The 11,597-nt window shown below is 38.6% G+C and overlaps 1 protein-coding gene and 1 non-coding gene across 2 annotated transcripts; one reads left to right on the top strand and one right to left on the bottom strand.

The window, feature by feature from the left end:
- Positions 1–6,464: 6,464 nt before the first annotated feature.
- LOC140818900 (small nucleolar RNA R71) lies at positions 6,465–6,571 on the bottom strand. Its single transcript, XR_012115130.1, has one exon. It is a non-coding gene; the product is annotated as a small nucleolar RNA R71 (small nucleolar RNA).
- A 58-nt stretch (positions 6,572–6,629) lies between these two features.
- On the top strand, positions 6,630–11,261 carry LOC140817829 (uncharacterized). Its single transcript, XM_073177621.1, has 4 exons — positions 6,630–6,845; positions 6,963–10,516; positions 10,793–11,064; positions 11,128–11,261. The coding sequence occupies exons 1-4, from the start codon at positions 6,630–6,632 to the stop codon at positions 11,259–11,261; spliced, it is 4,176 nt and encodes a 1,391-aa protein (XP_073033722.1).
- The last annotated feature ends 336 nt before the right edge of the window (positions 11,262–11,597 follow it).

Raw genomic sequence — 11,597 nt, 5'->3', positions numbered from 1 at the left:
ACACCATCAAATGTCATTTCATATTATTTGAAATTCAAGTATTTTCTTACACATTTGAAGTATTCAAATATCAAAATCAAAGATTTGGAACCCAAAAATAGGTACTTTATCGGTCCAAATAAGTATTTTTTCTAATTCAATGATGAGTGAGAAACTGTGTTTTTCAAAAATTAGATGACGTGAATAAGTCGTCTTAATGCATTTTCAATTAAAAGACCAACAATTATTGAATTTATAGTGATCGCTCGAAGATCCAGTACTTTTTTACATATTTAAAGTATTTAAATAGCCAAATCAAACATCTGACACTTCAAAAGAGATACTTTGTATGTCAAAATAAATACTTAACATTATTTCATGATGATTGATGAACTATGCATTTTTAAAAAAAATAAAATGACATTAAATGTCATCCTAATGTATTTTTTAATGAAAAGACCAACAATGACTGAATTTGTGGTGTTTACTTGAAAATATATTATTTTTTTATATATTTCGAGTATTGAAAGAGCGAAATCAAGTATCTGAAACCCCACAATAGGTACTTTATATGTCAAAATAAATATTTACGCATATTCTACGATAATTGAGAAACAATATTTTTTTTATAATTATATTTTAAACGAGAAGACATGTGTAATGTAAAACCCGAGATTTCGTAGTATCATGATCATATCAAATTAATAAATTGATTATGCTAAGATGGTGTAATCTTGAATATTAAATCAGTCAGAATATAAGAGATAATTTTTGGGTTATCAATCTAAGGATTTATTAAGGAATTTCGAAAAAAAAAATATATATATATATATATATAAGCTGATAAATGTCTACGATTTGAGATGATATTGAGATACCGGGATAAAAGATCAAGCAAGAGATAATTAAATCCCTAGAATTCGAAATTACAGTGTATGTATCATGCAATTTTCGAAAATTAGGAATGGAAGATTTAGATTTCAACCAATATCACGATTATATCATGATCCTAGAATTGATTCAGAATTCAAACGCACTAAAACTCTTGATCACGATAGCAGCCAACCCCTATAAATAGGAGGGCTGTAACACCCCAGATTTGACGGCTGTCCTCACTGTACCAAGACGAGTCTTTCCAGCGTGCTTATGTCCTCACTCACACGCACCCTAGGAAAATTCCCAGGAGGTCACCCATCCCAAAATTGCCCCAAGTCAAGCACGCTTAACTTTGGAGTTCTTATGTGATGAGCTACCGAAAAGAAGATGCACCTTCTTGATATGAGTAGTACCAATCAAATCTTTTAAGCCCTCTTCAACCTGTACAGTCCATTACATTGAACAGTCTCGGAATCCCTCTCATTCCCGTGTGGGTACGGTTCATTCATGTTCCCTCCACCTAGAAGCCTGCCAGGAGCCTGCTCATTGGCAGTGCAACTTATGGCACCGGTGATCACCCCCCGCCCTCTTCGGCCCCGAGCCTCACATGTCCACCAGCTTCCGCTTGGTTCGTCCCCGAACCACACCGTACTAAGAGAGGTCTGCTCTGATACCACTTGTAACGCCCCAGATTTGACGACTGTCCTCACTGTACCAAGACGAGTCTTTCCAGCGTGCTTATGTCCTCACTCACACGCACCCTAGGAAAATTCCCAGGAGGTCACCCATCCCAAAATTTCCCCAAGTCTAGCACGCTTAACTTTGAAGTTCTTATGTGATGAGCTACCGAAAAGAAGATGCACCGTGCAACTGATGGCACCGGCGATCACCCCCCGCCCTCTTCGGCCCCGGGCCTCACCAGGGCCCTGTAGACTCGAAAATCACACCTCATATCACTCAAAATTTCGAGATTTGTGCCTCTAGTCTCCCTAGGAATTTTGAGCACAGCGAAGCGCTGCAGCAGTCCATCCGTCGAAGAGGAATTTTCGAAAATTCCTGTGCAAGCAATCTTAGTCTTTTTCACGTTTTTCTCCAAGAATTTAAAGTAAGTGGGCTATTTTAAACATTTAAAATTTCGGTTATGCATATGGGATTTTTTTCGAAATTTTTGAAAAAAAATAAATAAATAGTCGAGTACAATATTTCTTCTAATTTTGTGTTGTCATACGATTTTAAAAACATTGTGAGGAATCGATTGTACATGGGTGGGAAGTCCCAACCATTACGTACCCTTACGTGGTGGGGGACATAACCGCTATACGACCTCGCCCCCTTAGAGGAGTATAAATTAGGGACTGATATCAGTAAACCATAGAAGGTAGATAAATCACAGTGGCTGGGTCAATGTTATGCATGTTTATGAAGTATGTATGCATTTCATGTTTTATTCTCGAAAATTATGCATGTTGTCTTATTGTGCTCGATATTCCCCCCACTTGCTGAGTATTTCCCAAAATACTCACCCCTTACAACCTTCCCTAGATAAATCCGAAGAACAGGTAGAAGAAGAAGAATCTGAACAATTTTGGGGCTGGTGAATAATTGTTATTTCGAGATTTAGTATTAGAGATTTTTTTTTATGTTAGCAAATTTAAATTTTATGTAGACGTTTCCGCAACTTTATTTTATTTCAATTGTAAAGACATTGATTTTAGAGAAATTATGAATAATAAACTGGTTTTCGGTTTATACTATGCTACGAGGCTGGTCGTTTCAATTGTGTGATTGTTAAACGACGCCGGTGTCAAATCCCGAGTTTCGGGGCGTGACATTTAAGTGGTATCAGAGCCGCCAGGTTCATAATCCGAGTGGGAAAAATCGAGTTTCGAAAAAAAAAATCGAATTTCGAAAAAGAAAAATTTCGGCCAAACAGCCCCTACGCGCGCCGCCGCGTTTTTGCCGATTCCGCCGCTTCCGGTAGTGTTTCTTTGATCGGAGACCAGATCTAGTACCGCCTCGATGAGACGAACAAAAGCCCTCAAACAATTTCAGATTTCGCGTTCGGATGCAACAGGAATTTCAGATCTACGGATTTGGCGTATGAACCCTAACCCGAAAATTATTTTGTCCAATTACCCTACCAATCCTACTCCGATTTTCAATTAAATTTACCCAAACAATATAAGATCCATTGGTAACTTTTCCCAACGATCAATTTTTGGATCGGATCAACCAATCGGAACCGCCCAAATTCAAGTGAGTTAACTGAGTTTTAGTGAATTCCGGCCAAATTAAGTAGTTTCCGACCGATTCTGGCCGTGCCACCACCGGTTCCGTGACCCTGACCCCTTCGCCGACCCACGCCTTTACTCGGACCATACTCCGGCGAGTCAACTCGGCCGACTTAGCGAGTCAACCCACCTCTTTTTGGAAATTTTCGAAAATTTCCATTTTCAGTACCTTACTCTATCCTGACATTTTATTCTGTCCTATTTTTTTGATATTCTGAGGATTTCCTTTTTATTGTTTCCAGGAAATGGAGAGATATCGGATTAGAGTGTTTTAGTGAACCGTTCTTAGTAGTTAATTTCCATTGTCGCTACGTTTTTCTATTCAGTACATTCATTTCATTAGATTGGTCAAATATTTTTAATTCATTTGGATTGGTCATGTTCATTTATTTTCCTGCTTGAGAAATCAATAAAATATTTTATTTGTTCCATTGATTTCAATTTATTTCTGCGCAATCTATTGCATAAATCCTACTAGTACAAATTCTTAGAACTTGCAATTGTAGGAAATGGCCGGTAGACCCCCAAGACAGAACCGCAACCCGCGTTACGCTGATGCCAACCGTGAAGGCGAACAAGAGAATGAACAGGCAAATGGACCCCCGCCTGTAGTCAACTTAAGCCAAGCTGATCTTATGGCCATAGCCACCATTGTGGCGACAACATTGCAAGGGCTGGGAAACCAGAACGCCAATCAGCCACCACCACCTCCACCACCAAATGGAATCAAGTTCCACTATGAATCACTCCACAAGAATAGATGTCCAACCTTCAGTGGAGCTACAGACCCTGAAGTCAGCCAGGGCTGGCTGAAGAGTGTGGAGACTCAGCATCGACTATTGGAAGTTCCCGAGGCACTGAAAGTGTACGTGACTGTGCCGTTGCTAGAAGATAAAGCAAGAAAATGGTGGGAAGCAATCTCGCCAACCATACAGCTGCAGGACCAATCACTTGGCAGCGATTTCGAGAAGCCTTTCTGAAACAGTATTATCCAGCCGAGGTCAGACTGCAGAAACTGAGTGAATTTGAAAATCTCACCCAAGCCCCAGATATGTCAATTGTGGAATACACCTCCCAGTTTAATGCTCTTGGGTCTTATGCGCCGGAAATCATGGCGGACGAAGTTTTTAAACTGCACCGTTTCAAGAGAGGACTGAGCAGCCGAGTCCAGTCGGCCTTAGCAGTTTATCAGCCCGCCAATTTTGCATATCTTATGGGTGCAGCAATTCGAGCTGAAACCGACATTCGCCGTAGGGAAGGAGAGAACAAGAACAAGCGTCCTGATAGGCTAGTAATAGTTAATATTTTATCTTCATATTTCCCGTTATTTTAACCTCCGATATGTTTAATTGACACACTTTTGTGTAATTTTATTGTAGGAGGAACTTTTACGGTCTTGGAGCAAATTTGAGCTAAAAAGGTGATGTTTATCACATTTAAAGTTTCCAAGATAGAGTTGAAAGAGAATGGTCAAACCAGAAGAGGTCCAGGAATAAGGCGTGGCCACGCCTTGTGATGATACTTCAGCTGTCAAAAATTAGAAAGAAGGAAAATCTAGATAAAATATTATCTATTATATTATATTTTAAGAATTAGGTTAATTAAGAGTTAGTGGGCCTTTAGCTTAATTATTTTAGACCCACCAATTTTCCATCTACACGTACAGCACAAAGGAGGCGGCAAGGAAGAATTCATTCACCAATTTTACAATCAACACAACTCACGTAAGAGACCAAGGCGCAAGGCTTCAAGAATTTTCCCAACAAAAAATTAGTTTCATTTTCTTTATGCTTTCTTATTTATTTTTCATGAATATTGTAGATCAAACTATGTTAGGCTAATTTTCTTAGTCTGATTCAAGGGATAGTCTACTGTTTAATTTTATCACTGTGAGGTTTTTCGCGCTTTAATTTATTATTCTTGTTTGCCCAAATATTCGTTGATTTATGATTTAATTATATGAATGTTATATATCAATTAATCTGACAATTTAATTTGATGTATGATTTTCTAATGCTAATCATGAATTCAATGATCCGTAATTGTCATGAACGATTGGTACGTAAGTAGCAATAGGTTAGATGTGTTGTGCTATCATAACGTGTGTAATCTAAATAATAGGCGGAACTAGATCTTCCAATTGCAGCTATCTCGATTGTTAGATTTTAGGATTAACTGTTTTCACGAAACCTAAATGCTATCTTTAATTAATATGGAACGCTATCGTGCCCAGTTGATTATCGGTAAGTTTTGACTGGATGCTGGGTTCGGTCAATTAATTTAGGAAAACACAAGAATTTTAGCGGCTATCCCTATTATTCTCAGGTTAATTGTTTGGAATAAAATGAATAAATGATTGGTTAACCGATGAACAGTGAGATAATTAAATAGTAGAATCCCCTTGAATCAGTATTTTTCTCGTATTAATTTCTTCAATTTATTCTCGTCGATTAATTTTCAATTCTAGATTCATTATTCTTTCTTGCTTGGTAATTTTAGTTTAGATTATTTTATTTAGTAATTATCAAAACAAATCCCCCCTTTATTTATTTTTAGTATCAAAAGAAATAAATCTACCGTTCCCTGTGGATTCGACCCTACTCACCATTACACTCGTTATTATTTAAAAGAGTAGGAATTAATTTGGTGGTCAACGACAGCACACCAAATTTTGGCGCCGTTGCCGGGGAACGGTGTAAGGTTAATTTCTTTTGATTTTATTCTTTATTTTTTTTTATGTCTCGTTCTTCTCGTACAGGTGAACTCGAATACAATCCGGAAATCGAGAAGACAGCTAAAAGATTGAGAAAGGAAGCAAGGCTACGGGGCAAACAACCATCATCATCATCATCTCCTGGTTTAAACGTAGCCTTGGAGTCAACTGACACTGAAGGAGGATCCGATCTTGATCTCAACACCAAAAGAAGCGAGAGTGACGAAGAAGTAATGGCAGAACCAGTCCAAAGAACCCTCAGGGAGTTAGCTAATCCTAACGTTATTCAACAGCCATTATGCATTCAATTTCCTAATACTGATGCTACTTTTGAATTAAAATCGGGTTTGATTCATTTACTGCCTACTTTCCGTGGTCTTGCAGGTGAAGATCCCCACAAACATTTGAAAGAGTTTCATATTGTGTGCACAGCCATGAAACCAAATGGGATCACCGAGGAACAAATATCATTGCGAGCTTTTCCATTCTCTTTAGCCGACAAAGCTAAGGATTGGCTCTATTACTTGCCCTCTGGGACAATCACGACTTGGGATAACATGAAACAACAATTTTTGGAGAAGTTCTTCCCAGCTTCGCGAGCAGCAAACATCAGGAAGGACATTTGTGGGATTAGACAGTTACAAGGAGAGACATTATATGAATATTGGGAGAGATTTAAGTAGTTATGTGCTAGTTGCCCTCAACATCAGATTCCAGAACAACTCTTAGTCCAATATTTCTACGAGGGTCTCTCACTTTTTGATAGGAACATGATTGATGCTGCAAGTGGAGGTGCATTGGTAAACAAAACGCCTCAAGAGGCACGAGCTCTAATTTCCAACATGGCTGCCAATGCACAGCAGTTTGGAACTAGGCAAGATGCTCCCCCACGACAAGTTAATGAGGTAAGCACTAATCCTATCGATCAAAAGTTAGATTCTTTGACTTCCCTTTTGGAAAAGTTGGTCGTAGGACAGGTACAGCAGGTAAAAGCTTGCGGAATATGTGCGATAGTTGGACATGCGACGGACATGTGCCCTACGTTACAGGAAGATCCAACACAACAGGTCAATGCAATCGGTTGATTTCCTGGGCAACCCCAGCGTCGATATGACCCATTTTCTAATAGCTACAATCCAGGATGGAGAGATCATCCTAATTTCAGCTATAAGAATCAAGGAGGCCAACAGGGATACCCACAGCAAAATTGGAACAAACAACACGCACCAGAACAAGCATCCAACTCAGGTATGTCTCTAGACGAAATTGTAAAGGCTTTAGCTGAAAATACTCAAAAATTTCAACAGGAAACGAGGGCCAGCATTCAAAATCTAGGAACTCAGATCACTCAGATCGCTACATCAGTCAGCAAGTTGGAAGCTCAGAATTCTGGAAAACTACCGTCGCAAACGGTGGTTAATCCAAAAGAAAATGCAAGTGCCATGATATTGAGGAGTGGGAAGGAGATTGACCAAAAGAACACTTCACCAACAAAGGATACTGAAGAAAAAGGCACAACTGAAGAAACCGAAGAAAAATCTGAGAAACAACCAAAGGTAAATTCTAAGTCTTTCTCATCTACTATTTCTAATGCAGTTGTTCCTCCATTTCCTTCCAGGTTGGAAAAATCCAAGAAAATGGACTACGAGAAAGAAGTGTTGGAAACCTTTAGAAAGGTGGAGATCAACATTCCTCTTATTGATGCCATCAAACAAATTCCAAGGTATGCTAAATTTTTAAAAGAATTGTGCACTAACAAAAGGAGGTTGAAAAGTGATGAAAAAGTAAGCGTGGGAGAAAGTGTGTCCGCAGTTATTAAGAAGTCACTGCCAAACAAATGCAAGGATCCAGGTATGTTTACAATGCCTTGTGTTATTGGAAATCTGAAAATTGAGCGTGCCATGCTAGATTTAGGTGCATCCATTAATGTCATGCCCTATTCAATATACTGTGCTTTGAATTTGGGTCCTTTAAAAGAAACTAGAGTGGTGATTCAATTAGCTGACCGATCTAATGCTTACCCTGAAGGAGTTGTGGAGGATGTTCTTGTGCAGGTTAAAGAATTGATATTTCCTGCGGATTTCTACATATTGCGAATGGAAGAAGACTCCACTACGATTTCAGCTCCAATTCTATTGGGGAGACCTTTCATGAAAACCGCTAGAACCAAGATTGACGTGGAAGAGGGTACTCTTTCCGTCGAATTCGACGGGGAGATTGTGAAATTTAGTATTTTTGATGCTATGAAATACCCAAATGAAAACCACTCCATATGTTCAATCGATATTGTTGATTCCATTGTGCAGGAATGTTTTGAGGAGACATATGGGATTGACAATTTTCACATGCAGGCACAGTTGGAGGTGGAAGGAGAGATAGCTGAAGCTTGGGAAATTGCGGAAACTGATGAGGAATCACAAACTGTGGTTCCAAATTTAGAAACTGAAATATCGATCCCTCATAAGAAATTGCTACCCTCTGTTTTGCAGGCACCCAAATTGGAATTGAAAGACTTACCAGATCATTTGAAGTATATCTATTTGGGAGACAATGAAACTTTGCCTGTGATCATCTCGAAGAGGTTAACTGAAGAGCAAGAAGATAGATTAACCACAATTCTCAGAGAACATAAGACCGCAATTGGCTGGACATTGGCGGACATCAAAGGCATAAACCCTTCCATCTGCATGCATAGAATTCGTTTAGAGGATGATGCCAAATCAGTAAGAGAATTCCAAAGGAAGCTGAATCCGGCAATGAAAGAAGTGGTAATGAAAGAGATTCTCAAACTTTTAGATGAAGGCATAATCTATCCTATTTCGGATAGTAAATGGGTGAGTCCGATCCATGTCGTACCAAAGAAAACAGGTATCACTGTGGTAAGAAATCAAAATGGTGAGTTGGTACCGACAAGAGTGCAAAATGGTTGGCGTATGGTTATTGATTTTCGAAAGCTTAATTTAGCTACTAGAAAGGATCATTTTCCTTTGCCATTTATTGATCAGACATTGGAAAGATTAGCTGGAAAAACTTACTTTTGTTTTCTTGATGGATTTTCAGGTTATTACCAGATAGTCATTGCTCAGGAGGATCAGGAGAAGACAACCTTTACATGTCCCTTTGGAACTTTTGCCTACAGACGTATGCCTTTTGGACTTTGTAATGCTCCAGGTACGTTCCAAAGGTGCATGCTTAGTATTTTTTCAGAGTATATTGAGAACTGTATTGAGGTATTTATGGATGATTTCACTGTCTATGGGGATTCATTTGACAATTGTTTGAGTCACTTGTCTAAGATTTTGAAAAGGTGCATGGAAACCAATCTGGTTTTGAATTATGAAAAGTGTCATTTTATGGTGACCGAAGGCATTGTGTTAGGACATGTGGTTTCCTCTAGGGGTATTGAGGTTGATAAAGCAAAGGTTGATTTAATCACAAATTTACCATACCCCACTAACGTTAAAGGAATTCGAGGTTTTCTTGGACATGCAGGTTTTTATCGCAGGTTTATCAAGGATTTCTCAAAGATTGCTCTACCGATGTCCAAGTTGCTCCAAAAAGACGTACCTTTCGAGTTTGGAGAAGATTGCAAGGAGGCTTTTAACAAGCTAAAAAACTTGTTGACCATAGCACCTATTATCCAGCCACCTGACTGGAATTTGCCCTTTGAAATCATGTGTGATGCGAGCAATTATGCTGTGGGGACTGTTCTAGGTCAGAAAGTTGATAAGAAGAGTCACGTCATATACTATGCTTCAAGAACATTGGACTCTGCGCAATGCAATTACACCACTACGGAAAAGGAGCTTTTAGCAATTGTTTTTGCTTTAGAAAAATTTCGATCATATCTGCTAGGCTCTAAAGTAATTGTGTTTTCTGATCATGCAGCATTGAAATATCTGTTGACAAAAAAGGAGTCAAAACCGAGGTTGATACGGTGGATACTCTTACTCCAAGAATTCGACATCGAGATCAAAGATCGGAAAGGAATTGAGAATCCAGTAGCTGATCATCTGAGTAGGTTGGTGAACGAAGATAATGTTTTGCCTGTTTCCGAATTTTTTCCTGATGAGCAACTATTTCAAGTGAAAGGTATAAATCCCTGGTATGCAGACATAGTTAATTACTTGGTTACCGGAATTTTACCTAATGATCTTAGCAAGTCTCGTAAAGTGAAAATTCGTTGTGAGACAAAGTATTATGTGTGGGATGCACCTCATTTATGGAAATTTTGTGCTGATCAAGTTATTAGGAGGTGTGTACCTGAACTTGAACATAAGTCGATCTTGACTTTCTGTCATAATTATGCATGTGGTGGCCACTTTGGACCAAAACGGACTGCTAGGAAAATTTTGGATTGTGGTTTATATTGGGAGACACTTTTTAAGGATGCCTATTTGTTTTGTAAAAACTGTGAACAATGTCAAAGAACGGGATCTTTGTCCCATAGAAATGAAATGCCCCAAAACCCAATTCTTGTATGTGATATTTTCGATATTTGGGGCATGGATTTCATGGGACCATTCCCTTCATCAGGAGGTTATCTTTACATATTGTTGGCAGTTGATTATGTCTCGAAGTGGGTGGAAGCAAAACCCACTAGGACTAACGATTCCAAAGTTGTTGCAGGTTTTATCAAATCTAACATTTTCAGCAGGTTTGGTATCCCAAGGGCACTAATCAGTGATCAAGGAACCCATTTTTTGCAATCGAACAATTGAAGCGTTGTTGAAAAAATATGGGGTGCATCATAGAGTTGCCACAGCCTATCATCCACAAACAAATGGCCAAGCCGAAGTTTCTAATCGAGAGATCAAGTCTATCCTGTAAAAACAGTCAATCCGGGAAGGAAAGATTGGAGTCTCCGTTTAGATGATGCACTTTGGGCTTATCGGACTGCATATAAAACACCAATAGGGATGTCTCCCTACAGGTTAGTTTTTGGGAAATCGTGTCATTTGCCCGTGGAGATTGAACATAGGGCATATTGGGCAGTTAAAAACTGCAATATGAACTTGGAAGAGGCGAGTGCATCGAGAAAACTGCAACTACAAGAGTTAGAGGAGATAAGATTGGAGGCATATGAGAATTCGAGAATCTACAAGGAGAAAACGAAGTTGTTCCATGACAATGCGATTTTGCGAAAGCAATTTAGCGTTGGTCAAAAAGTACTACTGTACAATTCTCGGCTAAAACTTATGCCAGGTAAGCTTCGTTCCCAATGGATTGGTCCTTTTGTTGTTACTCATGTCTTCCCTTATGGTGCAGTGGAAATCAAGAGTTTGGATACTAATAAAACATTCAAAGTAAATGGACATCGATTGAAGGTGTTACATGAAGATGAAAGCGCGTCCCAAGTACTAGAAATCGAGTTGGAAAAACCCCAATATTCTGAAAGTTGATGGGACGAAGAATGTCGAGCATAACGACATTAAAAAAATTGCGCTTTTGGGAGGCAACCCAAATTTTTAGTTCTTGTTAATTTTTTATTTTCTATTTTGTTCCAGTAGAGGTTTTAGCATAAGGCGTGGCCACGCCTTGTTGAAACACCTCTACCGAATTAAGTTTAAAAAAAAAATAAATAAATAAATAAATAAATAAAAATTTTTACAGAAGAGGTTTTAGAATAAGGCGTGGCCACGCCTTATTAAAACACCTCTACTGTTTAAAAAATAAAAAATAAATAAATAAAAAAATAAATAAAAATTTTTACAGAAGAGGTTTTAGAATAAGGCGTG

This window comes from Primulina eburnea, chromosome 17, assembly GCF_022965805.1.
Source record: "Primulina eburnea isolate SZY01 chromosome 17, ASM2296580v1, whole genome shotgun sequence".
In the NCBI taxonomy this organism is placed as follows: Eukaryota; Viridiplantae; Streptophyta; class Magnoliopsida; order Lamiales; family Gesneriaceae; genus Primulina; species Primulina eburnea.
This window is presented reverse-complemented; position numbering and strand designations above follow the sequence as displayed.

What these genes read in the sequence shown, in the direction of transcription:
- LOC140817829 (XM_073177621.1), top strand. Translation starts at nt 6,630, where the DNA reads ATGATTGATGCTGCAAGTGGAGGTGCATTGGTAAACAAAACGCCTCAA. An exon ending in TCGTAGGACAGGTACAGCAG is followed by an intron (nt 6,846 to 6,962) that starts GTAAAAGCTTGC and finishes GGGCAACCCCAG; the next exon opens with CGTCGATATGACCCATTTTC. An exon ending in AAATCTAACATTTTCAGCAG is followed by an intron (nt 10,517 to 10,792) that starts GTTTGGTATCCC and finishes GTCTCCCTACAG; the next exon opens with GTTAGTTTTTGGGAAATCGT.